The sequence below is a fragment of the Lithobates pipiens genome, unplaced genomic scaffold (genome assembly GCF_037356315.1).
Source record: "Lithobates pipiens isolate NorthernLeopardFrog02 unplaced genomic scaffold, aLitPip1_a1.2 Scaffold_1, whole genome shotgun sequence".
In the NCBI taxonomy this organism is placed as follows: domain Eukaryota; kingdom Metazoa; phylum Chordata; class Amphibia; order Anura; family Ranidae; genus Lithobates; species Lithobates pipiens.
In genome coordinates, this window is record NW_027507685.1 from 103,552,353 (window position 1) to 103,575,606 (window position 23,254).

Genomic DNA, 23,254 nt, shown 5'->3' on the forward strand with positions numbered 1-23,254 from the left:
TCTCTATCTCGGTAGTGGTCTCAGTGCTCTCTATCTCGGTGCTGGTGTGGTCTCAGTGCTCTCTATCATGGTGCTGGTGTCAGTGCTCTCTATCACGGTGCTGGTGTCAGTGCTCTCTATCACGGTGCTGGTGTCAGTGCTCTCTATCACGGTGCTGGTGTCAGTGCTCTCTATCACGGTGCTGGTGTCTGTGCTCTCTCTCGGTGTTGGTGTCTGTGCTCTCTCTCGGTGCTGGTGTCTGTGCTCTCTATCTCGGTGCTGGTGTCAGTGCTCTCTATCTCGGTGCTGGTGTCAGTGCTCTCTATCCCGGTGCTGGTGTCAGTGCTCTCTATCATGGTACTGGTGTCAGTGCTCTCACAGTGCTGGTGTCAGTGCTCTCTATCCCAGTGCTGGTGTCAGTGCTCTCTATCACGGTGCTGGTGTCAGTGCTCTCTATCACGGTGCTGGTGTCAGTGCTCTCTATCACGGTGCTGGTGTCAGTGCTCTCTATCACGGTGCTGGTGCCTGTGCTCTCTATCTCGGTGCTGGTGTCAGTGCTCTCTATCCCGGTGCTGGTGTCAGTGCTCTCTATCATGGTACTGGTGTCAGTGCTCTCACAGTGCTGGTGTCAGTGCTCTCTATCACGGTGCTGGTGTCAGTGCTCTCTCTCGGTGCTGGTGTCTGTGCTCTCTATCTCGGTGCTGGTGTCAGTGCTCTCTATCCCGGTGCTGGTGTCAGTGCTCTCTATCATGGTACTGGTGTCAGTGCTCTCACAGTGCTGGTGTCAGTGCTCTCTATCTCGGTGCTCGTGCAAGTGCTCTCTATCTCGGTACTGGTGTCAGTGCTCTCTATCATGTTGCTGGTGTCAGTGCTCTCATGGTGCTGGTGTCAGTGCTTTCTATCACGGTGCTTTTGTCAGTACTCTCTATCACGGTGCTGGTGTGGTCTCAGTGCTCTCTATCATGGTGCTGGTGTCAATGCTCTCACGGTGCTTGTGTCAGTGCTCTCTATAACGGTGCTAGTGTAAGTGCTTTCTGGTCTCAGTGCTCAATATCTTGGTGATAGTGTCAGTGCTCTCATGGTGCTGGTGTCAGTCCTCTCTATCACGGTTCTGGTGTCAGTGCTCTCTATCTCGGTGCTGGTGTCAGTGCTCTCTATCTCGGTGCTGGTGTCAGTGCTCTCATGGTGCTGGTGCCAGTGCTCTCTATCACGGTGCTGGTGTCAGTGCTCGCTATCTCAGTGCGGGTGTGGTCTCAGTGCTCTCTATCATGGTGCTGGTGTCAGTGCTCTCACAATGCTGGTGTCAGTGCTCTCAATCATGGTGCTGGTGTCAGTGCTCTCTCTCTCTGTGCTGGTTTGGTCTCTGTGCTCTTTATCATGGTCCTGGTTTCAGTGCTCTCACAGTGCTGGTGTCAGTGTTCTCTATCACGATGCTGGTGTCAGTGCTCTCATGGTGCTGGTGTCGGTGCTCTTTATCACGGCGCTGGTGTCGGTGCTCCCTATCACGGTGCTGGTGTCAGTGCTCTCTATCTCCGTGCTGGTGTCAGTGCTCTCTATCTCCGTGCTGGTGTCAGTGCTCTCTATCTTGGTGCTGGTGTCAGTGCTCTCTATCTCGGTGCTGGTGTCAGTGCTCTCTATCTTGGTGCTGGTGTGGTCTCAGTGCTCTCTATCACGTGCTGGTGTCAGTGCTCTTCATCACGGTGCTGGTGTCAGAGCTCTAATGGTCCTGGTGTCAGTGCTATCTATCTCGGTGCTGGAGTAAGTGCTCTCTATCATGGTACTGGTGTCAGTGCTCTCACAGTGCTGGTGTCAGTGCTCTCTATCTCGGTGCTGGTGTAAGTGCTCTCTATCTCGGTGCTGGTGTCAGTGCTCTATATCGCATTGCTGGTGTCAGTGCTCTCTATCACGGTGCTGGTGCCAGTGCTCTCTATCATGGTGCTGGTGTCAGTGCTCTCACAGTGCTGGTGTCAGTGCTCTCTATCATGGTGCTGGTGTCAGTACCCTCTATCACGGTGCTGGTGTGGTCTCAGTGCTGTCTATCATGGTTCTGGTGTCAATGCTCTCTATCACGGTGCTTCTGTCAGTGCTCTCTATCACGGTGCTGGTGTAAGTGCTCTCTATCACGGTGCTGGTGTCAGTACTATAACGGTGCTGGTGTCAGTGCTCTTACGGTGCTGTTGTCAGTGCTCTATATCACGGTGCTGGTGTCAGTGCTCTCTATCACGGTGCTGGTGTCAGTGCTCTCTATCTACGGTGCTGGTGTGGTCTCAGTGCTCTCTATCATGGTGCTGGTGTCAGTGGTCTCACGGTGCTGGTGTCAGTGCTCTCTATCACGATGCTAGTGCCAGTGCTCTCGCGTGCTGGTGTCAGTACTCTCTCTCTCGGTGCTTGTGTCAGTGCTCTCTATCACAAAGTGCTGATGTCAGTGCTCTCTATCATGGTGCTATTGTCAGTGCTCTCTATCTCGGTGCTGGTGTCAGGGCTCTCATGGTGCTGGTGTCAGTGCTTTCTATCACAGTGTTGGTGTCAGTGCTCTCTATCTCGGTGCTGGTCTATTCTCAGTGCTCTCTATCATGGTGCTGGTTTCAGTGCTCTCACAGTGCTGTTGTCAGTACCCTCTATCACGCTGCTGGTGTCAGTGCTCTCACACTGCTGGTGTCAGTGCTCTCATGGTGCTGGTGTCAGTGCTCTCTTTCCCGGTGCTGGTGTCAGTGCTCTCTATCACCGAGCTGGTGTCAGTGCTCTCTATCTGAGGCATGAGGTGGTCGCAGTGCTCTCTATAACAGTTCTGGTGTCAGTTCTCTCACGGTGCTGGTGTCAGTGCTCTCTATCATGGTGCTGGTGTCAGCGCTCTCTATTTCGGTGCTGGTGTGGTCTCAGTGCTCTCTATCATGGTGCTGGTGTCAGTGCTCTCTATCACGGTGCTGGTGTCAGTGCTCTCTATCACGGTGCTGGTGTCAGTGCTCTCTATCACGGTGCTGGTGTCAGTGCTCTCTATCACGGTGCTGGTGTCAGTGCTCTCTATCTCGGTGCTGGTGTCAGTGCTCTCTATCTCGGTGCTGGTGTCAGTGCTCTCTATCACGGTTCTGGTGTCAGTTCTCTCTATCACGGTTCTGGTGTCAGTGCTCTCTATCTCGGTACTGGTGCCAGTGCTCTCTATCTCGGTGCTGGTGTGGTGTCAGTGCTCTCTATCACGGTGCTGATGTCAGTGCTCTCTATCTTGGTCTTGGTGTCAGTGCGCTCTGTCTCGGTGCTATTGTCAGTGCTTTCTATCTCAGTTCTGGCGTCAGTGCTCTCTATCTCGGTACTGGTGCCAGTGCTCTCTATCTCGGTGCTGGTGTGGTCTCAGAGCTCTCTATCACGGTGCTGGTGTCAGTGCTCTCTATCATGGTGCTGGTGTCAGTGCTCTCTATCTCGGTGCTGGTGTCAGTGCTCTCTTTCTCAGTTCTGGTGTCAGTGCTCTCTATCACTGTGCTGGTGTGGTCTCAGTGCTCTCTATCAGGGTGCTGGTGTCAGTGCTCTCTGTCTTGGTGCTGGTGTCAGTGCGCTCTGTCTCGGTGCTGGTGTCAGTGCTCTCTATCTCAGTTCTGGTGTCAGTGCTCTATATCACGGTGCTGGTGTGGTCTCAGTGCTCTCTATCAGGGTTCTGGTGTCAGTGCTCTCTATCTCGGTGCTGGTGTCAATGCTCTCACGGTGCTGGTGTCAGTGCTCTCTATCACAGTGCTGGTGTCAGTGCTCTCTATCACGGTTCTGGTGTCAGTACTATTACGGTGCTGGTGTAAGTGCTCTCTATCTCTGTGCTGGTGTGGTGTCAGTGCTTTCTATCAGGGTGCTGGTGTCAGTGCTCTCTATCTCGTTGCTGGTGGGGTCTCAGTGCTCTCTATCACAATGGTGGTGTCAGTGCTCTCTATCACGGTGCTGGTGTCCGTGCTCTCTATCTCGATGCTGGTGTGGTCTCAGTGTTCTCTATCATGGTGCTGGTGTCAATGCTCTCACGGTGCTGGTGTCAGTGCTCTATATCACAGTGCTGGTGTCAGTGCTCTCTATCACGATTCTGGTGTCAGTACTATCACGGTGCTGGTGTCAGTGCTCTCTATCTCGGTGCTGGTGGGGTGTCAGTGCTCTCTGTCTCGGTGCTGGTGTCAGTGCTTTCTATCTCAGTTCTGGTGTCAGTGTTCTCTATCACAGTGCTGGTGTGGTCTCAGTGCTCTCTATCACGGTGCTGGTGTCAGTGCTCTCTATCACGGCGCTGGTGTCAGTGCTCTCTATCTCTGTGCTGGTGTCAGTGCGCTCTGTCTCAGTGCTGGTGTCAGTGCTCTCTATCACGGTGCTGGTGTGGTCTCAGTGCTCTCTATCATGGTGCTGGTGTCAGTGCTCTCTATCTTGGTGCTGGTGTCAGTGCGCTCTGTCTCGGTGCTGGTGTCAGTGCTCTCTATCTCGGTTCTGCTGTCAGTGCTCTCTATCACGGTGTGGTGTGGTCTCAGTGCTCTCTATCATGGTGCTGGTTTCAGCACTCTCACGGTGCTGGTGTCAGTGCTCTCTATCACGGTGCTGGTGCCCGTGTTCTCTATCACAGTGCTTGTGTCCGTGCTCTCTCTCTCGATGCTGGTGTGTTCTCAGTGCTCTCTGTCATGGTGCTGGTGTCAATGCTCTCACGGTACTGATGTCAGTGCTCTCTATCACAGTGCTGGTGTCAGTGCTCTCTATCACGGTTCTGGTGTCAGTACTATCATGGTGCTGGTGTCAGTGCTCTCTATCTCGAGTATGGGGTGGTCTCAGTGCTTTCTTTAATGGTTCTGGTGTCAGTGCTCTCACGGTGCTGGTGTCAGTGCTCTCTATCACGGTGCTGGTGTCAGTGCTCTCTATCACTGTGCTGGTGTCAGTGCTCCCTATCATGATGCTGGTGTCAATGCTCTCTATCACGATGCTGGTGTCAGTGCTCTCACGGTGCTGGTGTCAGTGCTCTCACGGTGCTGGTGTCAGTGCTCTCTATCACGGTGCTGGTGTCTGTGCTCTCTATCACGGTGCTGGTGTCTGTGCTCTCTATCACGGTGCTGGTGTCTGTGCTCTCTATCACGGTGCTGGTGTCAGTGCTCTTTATCTCGGTGCTGGTGTCAGTGCTCTTTATCTCGGTGCTGGTGTGGTATCAGGGCTCCCTATCACAGTGCTGGTGTCAGTGCTCTCACGGTGCTGGTGTGGTATCAGGGCTCTCTATCACGGTGCTGGTGTCAGTACTCTCTATCTCGGGTGCTGGTGTGGTCTCGGTGCTCTCTATCACCATGCTGGTGTCAGTGCTCTCACGGTGCTGGTGTCAGTGCTCTCTATCCCGGTGCTGGTGTCAGTGCTCTCTATCTTGGTGCTGGTGTGGTGTGAGTGCTTTCTCTCACGGTGCTGTTGTCAATGCTCTCTATCTCGGGCATGGGGTGGTCTCAGTGCTTTCTATAATGGTTCTTCTGTCAGTGCTCTCACGGTGCTGTTGTCAGTGCTCTCTATCATGGTGCTGGTGTCAGTGCCCTCTATCACTGTGCTGGTGTCAGTGCTCCCTATCACGATGCTGGTGTCAATGCTCTCTATCACGATGCTGGTGTCAGTGCTCTTACGGTGCTGGTGCTGGTGTCTGTGCTCTCTATCAAGGTGCTGGTGTCAGTTCTCTCTATCACATTGCTGGTGTCAGTGCTCTTTATCTCGGTGCTGGTGTGGTCTCAGTGCTCTCTATCACCATGCTGGTGTCAGTGCTCTCACGGTGCTGGTGTCAGTGCTCTCTATCACGGTGCTGGTGTCAGTGCGCTCTGTCTCGGTGCTGGTGTCAGTGCTCTCTATCACGGTGCTGGTGTGGTCTCAGTGCTCTCTATCAGGGTGCTGGTGTCAGTGCTCTCTATCTTGGTGCTGGTGTCAGTGCACTGTCTCGGTGCTGGTGTCAGTGCTCTCTATCTCAGTTCTGGTGTCAGTGCTCTCTATCACAGTGCTGGTGTGGTCTCAGTGCTCTCTATCACAGTGCTGGTGTCAGCACTCTCACTGTGCTGGTGTCAGTGCTCTCTATCACGGTGCTGGTGTCCGTGTTCTCTATCACGGTGCTGGTGTCCATGCTCTCTATCTCGATGCTGGTGTAGTCTCAGTGCTCTCTATCATGGTGCTGGTGTCAATGCTCTCACGGTGCTGATGTCAGTGCTCTCTATCACAGTGCTGGTGTCAGTGCTCTCTATCACAGTTCTGGTGTCAGTACTATCATGGTGCTGGTGTCAGTGCTCTCTATCTCGGTGCTGGTGTGGTGTCAGTGCTCTCTATCACGGTGCTGTTGTCAATGCTCTCTATCTCGGTCATGGGGTGGTCTCAGTGCTTTCTATAATGGTGCTGTTGTCAGTGCTCTCTATCACGGTGCTGGTGTCAGTGCTCTCTATCACGGTGCTGGTGTCAGTGCTCTCTATCACGGTGCTGGTGTCAGTGCTCTCTATCACGGTGCTGGTGTGGTGTCAGGGCTCTCTATCACGGTGCTGGTGTCAGTGCTCTCTATCTCGGTGCTGGTGTGATCTTAGTGCTCTCTATCACCATGCTGGTGTCAGTGCTCTCACGGTGCTGGTGTCAGTGCACTCTGTCTCGGTGCTGGTGTCAGTGCTCTCTATCTCAGTTCTGGTGTCAGTGCTCTCTATCACGGTGCTGGTGTGGTCTCAGTGCTTTCTATCACGGTGCTGGTGTCAGCACTCTCACGGTGCTGGTGTCAGTGCTCTCTATCACGGTGCTGGTGTCCGTGTTCTCTATCACGGTGCTGGTGTCCGTGTTCTCTATCACGGTGCTGGTGTCCGTGTTCTCTATCCTGATGCTGGTGTAGTCTCAGTGCTCTCTATCATGGTGCTGGTGTCAATGCTCACACGGTGCTGATGTCAGTGCTCTCTATCACAGTGCTGGTGTCAGTGCCCTCTATCACGGTTCTGGTGTCAGTACTATCATGGTGCTGGTGTCAGTGCTATCTCGGTGCTGGTGTGGTGTCAGTGCTTTCTATCACGGTGCTGTTGTCAATGCTCTCTATCTCGGGCATGGGGTGGTCTCAGTGCTTTCTATAATGGTTCTGGTGTCAGTGCTCTCACGGTGCTGTTGTCAGTGCTCTCTATCACGGTGCTGGTGTCAGTGCTCCCTATCATGATGCTGGTGTCAATGCTCTCTCACGATGCTGGTGTCAGTGCTCTTACGGTGCTGGTGTCTGTGCTCTCTATCACGGTGCTGGTGTCAGTTCTCTCTATCACACTGCTAGTGTCAGTGCTCTCAAGGTGCTGGTGTGGTATCAGGGCTCTCTATCATGGTGCTGGTGTCAGTGCTCTCTATCTTGGTGCTGGTGTGGTCTCAGTGCTCTCTATCACCATGCTGGTGTCAGTGCTCTCACGGTGCTGGTGTCAGTGCGCTCTGTCTCGGTGCTGGTGTCAGTGCTCTCTATCGCAGTTCTGGTGTCAGCGCTCTCTATCACGGTGCTGGTGTGGTCTCAGTGCTCTCTATCAGGGTGCTGGTGTCAGTGCTCTCTATCTTGGTGCTGGTGTCAGTGCGCTGTCTCGGTGCTGGTGTCAGTGCTCTCTGTCTCAGTTCTGGTGTCAGTGCTCTCTATCACGGTGCTGGTGTGGTCTCAGTGCTCTCTATCATGGTGCTGGTGTCAGCACTCTCACGGTGCTGGTGTCAGTGCTCTCTATCACGGTGCTGGTGTCCGTGTTCTCTATCACGGTGCTGGTGTCCGTGTTCTCTATCACGGTGCTGGTGTCCATGCTCTCTATCTCGATGCTGGTGTAGTCTCAGTGCTCTCTATCATGGTTCTGGTGTCAATGCTCTCACTGTGCTGATGTCAGTGCTCTCTATCACAGTGCTGGTGTCAGTGCTCTCTATCACGGTTCTGGTGTCAGTACTATCATGGTGCTGGTGTCAGTGCTCTCTATCTCTGGGCTGGTGTGGTGTCAGTGATCTCTATCTCGGGCATGGTGTGGTCTCAGTGCTTTCTATAATGGTTCTGGTGTCAGTGCTCTCACGGTGCTGTTGTCAGTGCTCTCTATCACGGTGCTGGCGTCAGTGCTCTCTATCACTGTGCTGGTGTCAGTGCTCCCTATCACGATGCTGGTGTCAATGCTCTCTATCACGATGCTGGTGTCAATGCTCTCTATCACAATGCTGGTGTCAATGCTCTCTATCACGGTGCTGGTGTCTGTGCTCTCTATCACGGTGCTGGTGTCAGTGCTCTCTATCACCGTGCTGGTGTCAGTGCTCTCTATCACCGTGCTGGTGTCAGTGCTCTCTATCACCGTGCTGGTGTCAGTGCTCTCTATCACCGTGCTGGTGTCAGTGCTCTCTATCTCGGTGCTGGTGTGGTCTCAGAGCTCTCTATCATGGTGCTGGTGTCAGTGCTCTCTATCACAATGCTGGTGTCAATGCTCTCTATCACGATGCTGGTGTCAGTGCTCTCACGGTGCTGGTGTCTGTGCTCTCACGGTGCTGGTGTCTGTGCTCTCACGGTGCTGGTGTCAGTGCTCTCTATCACGGTGCTGGTGTCAGTGCTCTCCATCACGGTGCTGGTGTCAGTGCTCTCCATCACGGTGCTGGTGTCAGTGCTCTCCATCACGGTGCTGGTGTCAGTGCTCTCTATCACCGTGCTGGTGTCAGTGCCCTCTATCACGGTGCTGGTGTCAGTGCTCTTTATCTCGGTGCTGGTGTGGTATCAGGGCTCGCTATCATGGTGCTGGTGTCAGTACTCTCACGGTGCTGGTGTCAGTGCTCTCTATCTCGGTGCTGGTGTGGTCTTAGTGCTCTCTATCACCATTCTGGTGTCAGTGCTCTCACGGTGCTGGTGTCAGTGATCTCTATCATGGTGCTGGTGTCAGTGCTCTCTATCTTGGTTCTAGTGTCAGTGCTCTCTAACTTGGTTCTGGTGTCAGTGCTCTCTATCAGGATGTGCTGGTGTCAGTGCTCTCTATCATGGTGCTAGTGTCAGTGCTCTCTATCTCGGTGCTGGTGTGGTCTCAGAGCTCTCTATCATGGTGCTGGTGTCAGTGCTCTCTATCATGGTGTTGGTGTCAGTGCTCTCACGGTGCGGGTCTCAGTGCTCTCTATCATGGTGTTGGTGTCAGTGCTCTCTATCACGGTGCTGGTGTCAGTGCTCTCTATCTTGGTACTGGTGTGGTGTCAGTGCTCTCTATCACGGTGCTGGTGTCAGTGCTCTCTATCTCATTGCTGGTGTGGTCTCAGTGCTCTCTATCATGGTGGTGGTGTCAGTGCTCTCATTGTGCTGGTGTCAGTGCTCTCTATCATGGTGCTAGTGTGGTCCCAGTGCTCTCTATCACGGTGCTGGTGTCAGTGCTCTCACAGTGCTGGTGTCAGTGCTCTCTATCCCGGTGCTGGTGTCAGTGCTCTCTACCTCAGTGCTGGTGTCAGTGCTCTCTATCTCGGTGCTGGTGTCAGTGCTCTCTGTTAGGGATGAGCTTCATGTTCGAGTCAAACTCATGTTCGACTTGAACATTGCCTGTTCGCCTGTTCAGCGAACAGTGAACAATTTGCGCTGTTCGCTGCAAATTCTAAAAGCCGGAACACCCTGTACAAGTCTGTGGGAGAAATCTAAAGTGCTAATGTTAAAGGCCATGCAAGTTACTGCCCTAAAAAGTGTTTGGGGACCTGGGTCCTGCCCCAGGGGACATGGATCAATGCAAAAAAAAGTTTTAAAAATTGCAGTTTTTTCAGGAGCAGTGATTTTAATAATGATTAAAGCGAAACAATAAAAGTGTATTATTCCTTTAAATGTCGCACCTGGGGGGTGTCTAGTATGCCTGTGAAGGGGCGCATGTTTCCCGTGCTTAGAACTGTCCCTGCACAAAGTGTCATTTCTGCAGGAAAAAAAGTCTTTTAAAATCACTCGCGGCTATAATGAATTGTCGGCTCCCGTTATACAGAGAATACTCAATGAGTGTTCTCTGTATTACGGGAGCCGACAATTCATTCATTTAAAAAAAAAATTTTTAAAGCGTGGGGTTCCACTATATTCAATTACCAGGCCCTTCAGGTCTTGTATGGATATTAAAGGGATTAATAAAAAATTGACTTGGGTGTCCCCCTAAATATCCATACCAGACCCTTTTTTAAAACTTTTTTTTGCATTGATCCATGTCCCCTGGGGCAGGACCCAGGTCCCCAAACACTTTTTAGGACAGTAACTTGCATATTAGCCTTTAAAATTAGCACTTTAGATCTTGAACATTCGAGTCCCATGGACTTTAATAGGTTTCTAAAGTTCACACGAAGTTTAGGTCTGTTTGCAGGTTCTGGTGCGAACCGAACAGGGGGGTGTTTGGCTCATCCTTACTCTCTATCACGGTGCTGGTGTCAGTGCTCTCTATCTCGGTGCTGGTGTCAGTGCTCTCTATCTCGGTGCTGGTGTCAGTGCTCTCTATCACGGTGCTGGTGTCAGTGCTCAGTCTCTGTCGCGGTGCTGGTTTCAGACAGTGAGGGACATAGCAGCGGAGAAGCCAATCAGCAGGCAGTGCCAGCACCATGGCTGAGGATCAGCACTGGACTGGCACCTCCGAACCACCGCAGTGGAGCCCTGCATAGGTGGGGGTAAGGGCCGGGCAGAGGGAGGGGCTCAAGCACAGGTTGGCACACTGGCACAGGACTGCGCTGCCCTGACTGTGGCACTGATCATCTCCTGCACCCCCTTCATAGCCTGGCCTGACCTTGCCTCTCCTCCGTGGCCCTCATGCGCTCCTGAATTGTCAAAATCTCACAGATAAAAAAAGAATGCTTGTCGTTGTTAATCCCAGATTCGCCTGGCCGTCTCACCCAATCAGAGGAAGCTTTTTATTCTATGAATAAACACAACACTTCCTCACATTGGGTAATCACTTTTGTTCCAGATAACACCCGCCCATTAGCTGAACAATATAAGGCGCTTGCACTAAATAGGGTGCTTTTTGACTGGGGGCTGTGGAATATATAGCAGCTGTATTAAAAGGCTTTAAACTTAAAACCACCACAAATGTACAAAAATCTACAAAGTGAATAAGTATATCATAAGATAAATCCATCCACCAATAGAAAAAACAGCACGTGTTACTCTGTTTACAAAAAAGATATTGTTATGGTGCAATCTTATATTCTAGGGTTAACGTATATGTATACACTAATCACACATATATAAATCATTAGTGTGCAAATCATTCATGATAATTGTCCTTGTGTCCGGTTTATGCTACAATGTTCATCAACTCTCACTTAGTGATTAAACCGCACAAGTGTAAAGAAAGTTCTCTGCCACAGTTCATGAAATGTATACTGTATAGCCCTTCCTTAGCGAGACTACACTTCCACACGTGTAATACTGTGCTCACAAATCACTGGGGGGTAAGTGAAAAACTGAAAAAAAAAACTTTGGTTTTGTTCTTACTAGATCCACCTGGTTTCACAAGCCTTTAGAAATCACTCTTTATCGGTGCTTCAAGCTGGATTCCATCCACATCATAGGCTCCAGGTGTTCAAAATCTCGGAAAAGGGTAATTACAAAAAGCACACATAGCGTAATTCCGTCTCACACAAAAAGCTATTTATTTGAATAAAAAAAGTATTGCACTCACAAACAAACAAATCTTTAAAAGCATTGGTTCATTCTGCATGCATAGTTCTTTACGATAATCAAGATCAGGAAGAATATTATCATCCGCCGCTACAAGTTGTTACTATGAGATAGCTCACGGTTTTAACTGCACGTCTTTCCTCCCTCCTGTCAGTCTCACTATGCCAGTGTTGTATGCTCAGAGATGATGTCAATACGACGAAACGCATCAGGGTGGAAGCATACAACACTGGCATAGTGAGACTGACAGGAGGGAGGAAAGACGTGCAGTTAAAACCGTGAGCTATCTCATAGTAACAACTTGTAGCGGCGGATGATAATATTCTTCCTGATCTTGATTATCGTAAAGAACTATGCATGCAGAATGAACCAATGCTTTTAAAGATTTGTTTGTTTGTGAGTGCAATACTTTTTTTATTCAAATAAATAGCTTTTTGTGTGAGACGGAATTACGCTATGGTTGCTTTTTGTAATTACCCTTTTCCGAGATTTTGAACACCTGGAGCCTATGATGTGGATGGAATCCAGCTTGAAGCACCGATAAGGAGTGATTTCTAAAGGCTTGTGAAACCAGGTGGATCTGGTAAGAACAAAACCAAAGGGTTTTTTTTCAGTTTTTCACTTACCCCCCAGTGATTTGTGAGCACAGTATTACACGTGTGGAAGTGTAGTCTCGCTAAGGAAGGGCTATACAGTATACATTTCATGAACTGTGGCAGAGAACTTTCTTTACACTTGTGCGGTTTAATCACTAAGTGAGAGTTGATGAACATTGTAGCATAAACCGGACACAAGGACAATTATCATGAATGATTTGCACACTAATGATTTATTTATGTGTGATTAGTGTATACATATACGTTAACCCTAGAATAGATTGCACCATAACAATATATTTTTTGTAAACAGAGTAACACGCGCTGTTTTTTCTATTGGTGGATGGATTTATCTTATGATATACTTATTCACTTTGTAGATTTTTGAACACTTCCTCACATTGGCTGAGACAGAGATCATGATATCATCCAACCTCGTCTCCACCATAGCCAATCAGAAGAAGTTTTGTAATCTATGAATAAATATAACACTTCCTCTGACTGAGGCACAGATCATGAAGTCATTCACCCGCCTCTCAGCTATTCACAGGAAGCTTTGTATGCTATTAATAAATAAAACACTTCCTCTGATTGGCTTACACAGAAATCACAATGTCATCCAAGCGCCTCTCTTCCTCAGCCAATCAGAGGAAGCTTTGTATTCTATGAATAAATAAAACACTTCCTCTGATTGGCTGAGACAGAGATCATGATGTCATCCACCCGCCTCTCAGCCATTCACAGGAAGCTTTGTATGCTATGAATAAATAAAACACTTCCTCTGATTGGCTGACACAGAAATCACAATGTCATCCAAGCACCTCTCTGCCTCAGCCAATCAGAGGAAGCTTTGTATTCTATGAATAAATAAAACACTTCCTCTGATTGGCTGAGACAGAGATCACAAAGTCTTACACTTGCCTCTCAGCCAGTCACAGGAAGCTTTGTACCCCATGAATAAATACAACACTTCCTCTGATTGGCTGAGACGCAGATCATGTCGTCATTCACCCGCCTCTCTGCCTCAGCCAATCAGAGGAAGCTTTGTATTCAGCAAAAGGAGCAACTGAAAAAATATAATCTTTAGTGGCCTATCAAAATGATAAGCTACTAAAGTCCACTGCACTCTCTCCAGATTTTAGTTGCACCCCCCAGGTCTCTGAGACCTCATGCATTGATCTGAGGAGGGCAACTGATTTAAGGGGTACTGTGATGGGGGCATTAATGTAGGTGAAACTCTGATGGGGACATTTGATGTAAGGGGCCTCTGATGGGGACATTTGATGTAAAGGGAATTCTGATGGGGCAATTGATGTAAGGGGGCACTCTGGTATGAATAATTTATGTAAGGGGCTCTCATATGGGGATAGGTGAAACTCTGATGGGGACATTTGATGTAAGGGGCCTCTGATGGGGACATTTGATGTAAAGGGAATTTTGATGGGACACTTGATGTAAGGGGACACTCTGATGGGGATATCTGAAGTAAGAGGGTACTCTGATGGGGAAATTTGTATTAGGGGGACTCTGATGAGGACAATTGATGTAAGAGGCACTGATATAATGACAACAGATGTAAAGGGGCACTCTGATAGGGACACTTGGCGTAGAAAGGAACTCCGTGGGGCACCCTGTTGAAAAAAAGAGGGCCTCTGATGAGAACTCTTGATGTAGGAGGGGGACTGTTTTAGGGACACCTGGTATAAGGGGAGACAGGTTCTCTTTAACAATCCTCATCTAATGATAGCCTAGTACAGTATTTCTCAGCTCCAGTCCCCAAGGTACCCCAACAGGTCCTGTTTTCAGGATTTCCCGCAGATGAAATGGCTGTGGTAATTACTAAGGCAGTGAAACTGATCAAATCACCTGTGCAAAATAATTGAGAGCATGAAAACAGGACCTGTTGGTGCGCCTTGAGGACTGGAGTTGAGAAACACTTGCCTAGTATATAATAGCATTCCCAGTTCACATCTGCACTGCCTCTGCACTGCCTGTCAGATGTTACTTCCGAGTTGTCACTGGTAATATAAAAGTATGCCAAGTGAGTAGGGAATACTGGTTTCCTGCATCTCTGTCACATTATTGGCATTATGCCCCCTGACTTCTATTACTGCACCCCCAGATCAGATCTGACCCTGCAGGCACTATCAAATTGGGAGGTCAGTCAGCCACCGTTCAAGGAACCCCTAGCAACCTCTTGAGGAACCCTTGGATTCCATGGAACCCTGGTTGAGAATGGCTTTTGTAGAACCTGAGTTCCGAAGTCCCCTCCACTCTCTCACCATCGGCGATGAAATGCTCTGGCACATGTAGTGTGACCTTCACTGTGAGTGGGCAGGATATTTGCGACCCACACACCACAGCCAAGACGCAGGCACTCACCCCGACCAATGTCAGGGCTGTTCGGCTCAGCGGACTCTTCAAGGCACCTGCAATTAAGAACGGTAGAAAAAAAAATAAAGATATTTAGTAATGTCATAAAACACTTACATTAGATATAGCAGGAAATACAATGAGTACTGGGTTGAAACATAATCATCTTTATTGATTCATGGCCTGTTCACCTCTAATTATTTAGCACTTTGTGCCAAGGCACAGCGGATATAAAATGTTCTGAAATGCATTATATAAGGTTTCTTTTTTTTCGATTGAAAGTGCTTATTATTTCAAAGTGTATGAAGAGCCAAAATGTTGTTTTAGTTTTGGATAGAATAAGGGAGGGTTAGATCTGTTGCCAAGTTTTTCTTTTGCTTGGGGGGCAGGAAGATGGATGCTGGGACCAAGGGTTTATCTAATTGAAATAAGAATTTGAGGTGGTACTTGGACAGTTTATTTGGACTCTTGACTGGCAGCTTTTCCATGACAAAAGAGTTCCACAGCTTCCTTGACTTGTGTCTAAATTGACCTAAGATCAAAGCAACACACCAGAAATAAACTGCCAGGGTATGAATGAGGGCTGCACTGAAAGTAATGCAAAATTGACTGACATGTTGGTAGAGTAACTCTTCCTCTATAGTAAGCCTTCTTCTTTTTCATTGCAGGCAAAAAATGGATTCCAAACAGAAGCAACATTCCATTTATGAGTTCTTGATGAAGCAGGGGTTTGACCTCCACAGAAGGGTACAGAATGTTTACTGAGATGACACCATTGAGAAGAGTCACTAATGGCAAGACATTGCTCTTATCAATAGTGTCATCTCCGTAAACATTGTGTAGACTTCTTTGGATGTCCGACAGCCTGCATCCCTCATGTGTCATCATTGAGTTCTTGACAAAGGATGAGCGTAGGCTGCCTGACATCCACAGAAGGCTACAGAATGTTTACAATGGTATCATCTCCATAAACATTCTGTAGACTTTTGTGGCTGTCCAACAGCCTACACCCCTCCTGTGTTGTCATTGAGCTCTTGACAAAGGATGGGCGCAGGCTGCCCAACATCCACAGAAGGCTACAGAATGTTTATAGTGATGGCACCATTGAGAAGAGTCAACAATGGCAAGACATTGCTCTTGTCAATGGTATCATCTCCATAAACATTCTGTAGACTTTTGTGGATGTCCAACAGCCTACAACCCTCCTGTGTCATCATTGAGTTCTTCACAAAGGATGGGCGTAGGCTGCCCAACATCTACAGAAGGCTAAAGAATATTCATAGAGATGGCACCATTGAGAAGAGTCACTAATGGCAAGACATTGCTCTTGTCAATGGTATCATCTCCATAAACATTCTGTAGACTTTTGTGGCTGTCCAACAGCCTACACCCCTCCTGTGTCGTCATTGAGTTCTTGACAAAGGATGGGTGTAGGCTGCCCGACATCCACAGAAGGCTACAGAATGTTTACAATGGTATCATCTCCATAAACATTCTGTAGACTTTTGTGGCTGTCCGACAGCCTACACCCCTCCTGTGTCATCATTGAATTCTTGACAAAGGATGGGCGTAGGCTATCCAACATCCACAGAAGGCTACAGAATGTTTATAGAGATGGCACCATTGAGAAGAGTCACTAATGGCCAGACATTGCTCTTGTCAATGGTATCTTCTCCATAAACATTCTGTAGACTTCTGTGGATGTTCGACAGCCTGCACCCTTCCTGTGTCATCATTGAGTTCCCGATAAAGAATGGGCGTAGGCTGCCCGACATCCATAGAAAGCTACAAAATGTTTAGAGATGACACCATTGACAAAAGTCACCAATGGCAACACATTGCTCTTCTCAATGGTGTCATCTCTGAAGACATTCTGTAGCCTTCTGTCAGATGATCTGCACCCCTCCATCAAGAACTCAATGATGATGGCACGCTGCCTTCATTTTAGACAAAAATTAAGTTCCCAAAATTGAGACCTTGACCATAAGGAGTGTGCCCAGGGATACAAATTGATGGTTCCATTGCTATTGCATGCAAAAAAAGAAGTTGGGGACAACCCTGATGTGTTTCACTTTGGAGATGAAAGAAATTCAACCTCAACCCACTAGTAACTAGGGAAACGGTGTATGCTAGGGGTAACCAATAATACATCTGGAAATGCATTCACATCTCCCAAAAGGTTATTACAAGGGACATTACATGAAGTTAAACACATAGTCGACACTAGCACCCTAGATCTGATATTTATATGATAGGTATTTTGCTGGTGAAGACCCTACCGATACGTGTCCCTTCTCCTGACTTCTCCATCAAGGTCAATGCCCCAACCATCAACCAGCCCCCCCCCCCCCCCCATGCTAGGACGCTGTGTAGTCCCAGATTCTGAACTCTCCTTTGGGCCCCCACATCCACTTTTCAAAGCTGGCTGCCTCAACCTCCGCAAAATATGTCCTTTCCTAACCAATCACACCACAAAGCCTCAAATTACTCCCTGGTCATCTCCCTTAATTATTGACATTGCTACGTAAAGAGGATCATAACAGGGAGTTATAAATTGGTTACAACAAAATACATTTTTTCCAAAACTAAAGAACTAAGGCTGGTCAAAGGAAAAATAAATCTCTCTCTTTATCTAGAGATTACATTGAAAATAAAATAATTTTTTGTAAGACAACATTTAAAAAAAAAAAAACTAGTTTGCTATTTTATTTTCAATATAACCTTTATAGAAAAATATTATTATTTTTTTTCGGGGGGGGGGCCCCCCCGAAAAAAAATAATAATATTTTTCTATAAAGGTTATATTGAAAATAAAATAATTGTTGTTGGACAATAACCTAGTTTGTACCACCCCCCCCCCCCTCCCCCAGAAAAAAATGTATTCAACAGTTTGTTATTTTAATTAATGATTTGATTATAACAAAATTACTTTTTACAAAACTAACACTGGTCAAGAAAAAAAAAAACTGATACGTCTTTTTGTCTAAAGATTAGATTGAAAATAAAAAAAAATTTGTAAGACAATATTACAAAAAAAAAACCTTAGTTTGTCGCAAGAAAAAAAAATTGTATTCAATACTTAGTAATAATTTTGTCATTAATTAAGATAACAAATAAAACAGGCCCATAGCAGGGATTTATAAATTGATTACAACAAAAATTACTTTTTCCAAAACTACTACTGGTCAAAAAATACATAAAAAAATTGATACATCTTTTTGTCTAAAGATTACATTGAAAATAAAAAAAATTGTTGTAAGACAATATAAAAAAAAAAAAAAAAAAAGCCTTAGTTTGTCTCCAAAAAAAATGTGTATTCAATACTTTGTTATCTTATTTCATGACAAAAATACCCCTAATGAACCAGGCCCATAGCAGGGATGTAAAAAATGTATCAAGCCCATAAGCGTGCGCACTGGGTGTGCCAGCTGTGCCTGGGCACACCCTAATCACTCAATGTGGCACAGATTTCCCCTGTTTAGACCCCTGATATTTCCCCAAAGCCCCCTAATGGAGTTCCTACAAAATTCTACAAATAAATAATAATAAAAAAATAAAATTGTAAAAATGTTAAAAAATAATAAAAAAACTAAATTGTAAAAAAAAATAAAAAAAATATAAAAAAAAAATAAAAATAATTAAATAATAAAAATAATAATAAAATTAAATTATGAAAATAAAAACTACTGATACCTTTCACTGCCCTACTGATACCAATCTCTGCCCTACTGACACTGTCCATTGCTCTACTTACACTATCCGTATATGTACACACACAAGCATATGTGTTTGAGCTTTGGGGTGCACACCCTGATGAAAAAGGCTAGGCACACATATGATCAAGTCATATATATATATATATATATATATAGAAAGGCCAGTATGGTGGCCTGAAATTATGGGTGGAGCCCGGTGGTATTTAAGCAGCCGTTCGCCCATCCTTCCTCGTCGGTTCCAGTGCGCGATACCTGATACGTCAGATATCAAGGGCCGACTATCCAGACCAGACGCAGTGAGCCTGTTCGTCAGCTCCCGCGTTATTCGTCTCCAAATTTTTGACAAACCGTCTCTCATCCATCAGCATCCGTAGGTTTTCGCCGTCGGAGTGTCGTTGTACCCGTCGAATTTGTCGCTACGCCTCGGGCCGGCTGTCGCAGGTAGGGCTTCGGCACCCTCTTTTCATTATGTTTTCGATGTACCGTCATCATGCTTATACTCACGAGCCGCTCGGTCCTTTCATATCGAATGTTTTCGGTGGCCTCGTACGCATGTCACTATGTTCTACTTTCGATGTAGTCGTTATCATCATTCGACACGTTCGATTTCGCCACGTCAGGCGATTCATTCGCAGGTACGGCAGTCGAAACCGTTCGACTGCCCGAGCATTTCTATTTGTAGCGGTCGAATCGTTCGACTCACAGCCGACTGCTTGTTACGACAAGGCAAACAGTCAGCACGTTTCGCTTGGTCTACTCCAGTTCGAATATGTCTCTTCATTCATGCAATTATGTTATGTGTCTCATTTTTCATCTCGTTTCATTCATTTCAGTCCCAGTCATTTCTACTGTTTCAAAATCATTTCTGTCACTAGTCGCGCTCCGGCGCGAATCCTGTCGCACCTCCGGTGCACCGATTCGCTTTGAAGTGCCCCAGGGTTCGGCCTCATTTCTGTACATGCTCCAGAGACTGAATCACTCGCAGGATCACGCACGGTCCCCGATTCTTGTCTTTGTCATGGCATACCATTTCTGTCACCTATTACGCTCCAAATCGAGTCTTGTCGCATTCCTCTATGCACCGATTCGTCCTGGTGCGCCCAGCTGCTACGCCTCATTTCGGTACATGCTCCAGAGACGGATTCTCTTGTAAACCTACAGATCAGTCCTTGAATCCTGTCTCTGTCATGGGACATCATTTCTGTCACTTATTACACTCCAATTCGAATCCTGTCGCATATTGTTATGCACCGATTCATTCTGGTGTGCCCAGCTGCTACGCCTCATTTCAGTACATGCACCAGAGACGGATTCTTTGTTGCTACCATCAGTCCAGTCGTTGATTCCTGTCTCTGTCATGGGATATCATTTCTGTCACTTATTACGCTCCGATTCGAATCTTGTTGCATTTATTGGATGCACCGATTCGTCCCGGTGTGCCCAGCTGCTACGCCTCATTTCAGTACATGCTCCAAAGACAGGATTCATCTGTTAGGTGCATGGGCTCGTCTTCTGATTCCAGTCTTTGTCATGGGTTTCATTTCATTTCACCTATCACGTTCCGGTACGAATAAATCACATTTACGATCCAATTTGTACCGGCGTGCCCCAGGATTGGCCTCATTTCAGTACATGCTCCAGTTTCCGTTTCGTGCTCGGTCGCAAGTCTGTGGCATGGCGATTCGGATCTCTGTCATGGCAGATTTACTCATTTCACGGTCACGTATCGCTTCCCGCTTCTAGTCCAGTTGATTCTTCAATGTTGGATTCCTATCGGGGGGCCCTTGCTCGTCAGCCTCATTTCACAAAAAAAAAAAAAAAAGAAGAGGGGGGAAAATATATATATAATAAAGGGGGTAGGGGGGAAGAGAAGAGAAATTTCATCTGTTTCTTTCATTGGTGTCATTTTCATCTCATGTCTGAAGTCTCACCTCCACTGTTAGCTAGCCTTCATCAGGTGCGAGTCTCAAACAAAAACTTCACCTTCATCTCCTCAGGTCAGTCGAGTTCAGTAGGTCCAGCCTGCACCTGGTCGGACGGTGCCTCCTTCGGTAAGCATAAATCATCTAGGGGGAAAACGCCCTTCAGCAAAGCATCCTTCCTTAAAACAGGTATTTCTGTAGGAGTCTCCAACCAGTTATAATCCATGTCACCCCTTGTAGGTCCGTATTAGGAGAAAACCCGGATCAGAGAGCGTAGCCTCATCAGACCCACGTTCTGTTACCATGTCCCAGGCTGACAGCGAGGACCTCACGGCTCCATTGTCCCCATCCGTTTCAGAAAATGGCAGTCAAAGGGCCTTCAGAGCATGGACCATTCCCAGGCTGACAGCCGAGCTGAGACGCAGGGGCGTCCCCTTTCCAGCAACAGCCAGAAAGGCAGAGCTTTTCCGGCTCCTGTTTCCTCCCCCCGCGGTGGTGGAGGCTTCGGCTCAGCAGGCCTCATTGGGCTCCATCGCCTCCTCTATCTCGCAGCTCCACACCCTGGTGTCGTCCCTCACAACCTCGATGTCCGATCTACAGGGCCGAGTGGCCCTCCTCGAGACCCACCCCTCTGTTTCTCCGCCAGTGCCAGCATCCCAGCCAGTTGTTAGTCTTCCCGCAGGTATCTCCGGAGGTGCACCAATAGTGTACCCATCTCATTTGGTGTCAGCAAACATCAGAAAAGACATATTAGAGGGCAAGGACGTCAATTTGGCTTCTCTTCTGATCTCGATTCACGAGCTGGCAGAGAATAAGGCATATACTTGGGGGGACGTATCAGTGGTCCTCAAGGCCAAGGATCCCAGACTAGACAGGAAACTCTCTATCACCGAGTTTTCCCTGGCCTTCGGCATGATGAGGGACATCATTTGCTCAGCCTCCCCTGGCAGAAGGGAGGAGCTAGATCGGTACCTCCATGTGGTAGTTGACCTGGGGTACAAGTACGGCGGGTTTTCATTCTATGACTATCACCGCTCCTTCTCCGCTAGAGCAGCTGCCAGGCTCTCCCAGTTCCAGACCCCTACGGACTGGAGCACCATGGACACCGAACTGTTTTGCCGCCACTTCGCGGGGCTACGGTCCCCTCTGTGTGCAATATGCCAGTCAGCAACACATACTGCGGCCTGGTGCGCTACCTCAGTGGCAGCCTCTCCCTTCGACGGTCCATCTACCTCGGGTACCGCTCAGGGCCTGCAAGCACCAGCTCGCCCGCCACAGACCGATAAGCTAGGGCGCCCAGTTAAGACCATGGGCGGTGCTCCGATCTGCAATAACTACAACAGCGGGTCGTGTAACTTCAGTCAGTGTAGGCTGCTCCATGTGTGCACCCAGTGCCATAGAGCTCACCCCCGGCTCATGTGTGAGGTCAAGCAGCTCAAAAGGTCCTGACTGAGCCGGCTCAATGTCGCATGGCTTAGTATCTACCTTTCCAGTCACCCTACCCCCTCACTGTCCACCTTCCTCGTCCAGGGCTTCACAGAAGGTTTTCACACTGGACTTGTCTCTCTCCCTCACTTCACGCATGAATGCCAGAACCTACGGTCAGCAGCCACGGATGAACAAGCCATCGACCAACTGCTGCAATCTGAGCTAGATCAGGACTTTGTCATCGGCCCTTTTGAACAGCCCCCTTTCAGCACCTGGCGAGTCAGCCCTATTGGGCTTGTCAAGGGCAAGTTCTCTAATAAACTCAGATTGGTTTATGATTTGTCAGCGCCTCATTCCTCCACGGTTCCCAGCCTCAATTCTCTTATTCCCTCTGAGGAATTCTCCCTTAAAATATGCATCAGTAGACATGGCCATCCAGGCCATTCTTAAAACAGGCACAGGTACCTGGCTTTCCAAGGCCGACATCTCAAACGCTTTTAAACTTCTTCCCATCCATCCGTCCCTCTGGTGCTGGCATGGAATCAAGTGGAGGCAGCGGTACTACTTTGCCACTAAACTCACGTTCGGGTCCAAAAGTAGTCCTTGGCTCTTCGACACCTTCGCGCAGGCTCTTGCTTGGATCTTGTTACATGTAGCCCAGTGTCAGGAAGTCATTCATTATCTGGATGACTTCCTGCTGATAGAGCCACCCGGCTCTCCTCCACGAGATCTGGGTAAGTTGAGGGTAGTCTTCAATAAGCTTAATGTCCCCATCGCCGAGCACAAGGTGGAGGGTCCGTCGCAGGCTATCACCTTCCTCGGGGTCAGCCTAGACACCAACACTATGCAGGCCAGCCTTCCCCCGGATAAACTGACCCGCATCAGGACGGTCCTGAGGGACTTCACTCATGCCAGAACTTGTACCAAGAGACAACTTCAGTCCCTTCTTGGTATGCTTAATTTTGCTATGCGCATCATCCCCCAGGGGCGCTCGTTCGTGTCACGCCTGTTAGCCTTGTTATCCCACTCTCAGGACCCGGAGCAAGTACTCAGCCTGGATTCCGCGGCTATGGCAGACCTAGCCATGTGGGAGGAATTCTTATCTTCTTGGAACGGAGTGTCCCTGTTCGTCCCCTCCGTGTCCGCCCTTTCACCTCGGGTGGTGACCGATGCGGCGGCCTCCACGGGCTTTGCGGCGATCTTTGGCAACCTCTGGCTCGCAGCCCCCTGGCCTCCACAGATACTGGCTATTCCTGGCTTCACTGAGACGTCCTCCCTGTTTGAGCTATATCCCATTGTAGCCGCTGCACACACCTGGGGCCGCAGCTGGTCGGGCCAGACGGTGGTCTTTTCTACAGATAACCTGGCCACTGCGGAGATTGTTAATAAAGGCAGGTCCAGGTCTCTACAGATTATGTCCTTCCTGCGGCGACTGACCCAGCTCTCATTATTGTTTCAGTTCAACCTTCATTGTTCCTTTGTTCCCGGCAAATTTAATCAGGCGGCGGATGCTCTCTCCCGCTTTAACTTTGTTTCATTTTTTGATCAGGTACCCGGAGCCGAACCAACATCAGCAGCTATCCCGGACTGGTCTCAACTGATCTTGGATTAGCCCCACACTTGTCAGCAGCAACGCAACTCATCGATCACTCC

General features: G+C 48.3%; 1 protein-coding gene across 2 annotated transcripts in view; it reads right to left on the reverse strand.

The window, feature by feature from the left end:
* Window positions 1–23,254, reverse strand: part of ASTN2 (astrotactin 2) — a 661,578-nt gene that overhangs the window by 415,756 nt on the left and 222,568 nt on the right. For both annotated transcript variants that reach the window (XM_077468007.1, XM_077468041.1), the window contains one exon: window positions 14,445–14,591. In XM_077468007.1, the coding sequence (XP_077324133.1) occupies window positions 14,445–14,591 (147 nt within the window). The remainder of the gene's footprint in view (window positions 1–14,444; window positions 14,592–23,254) is intronic.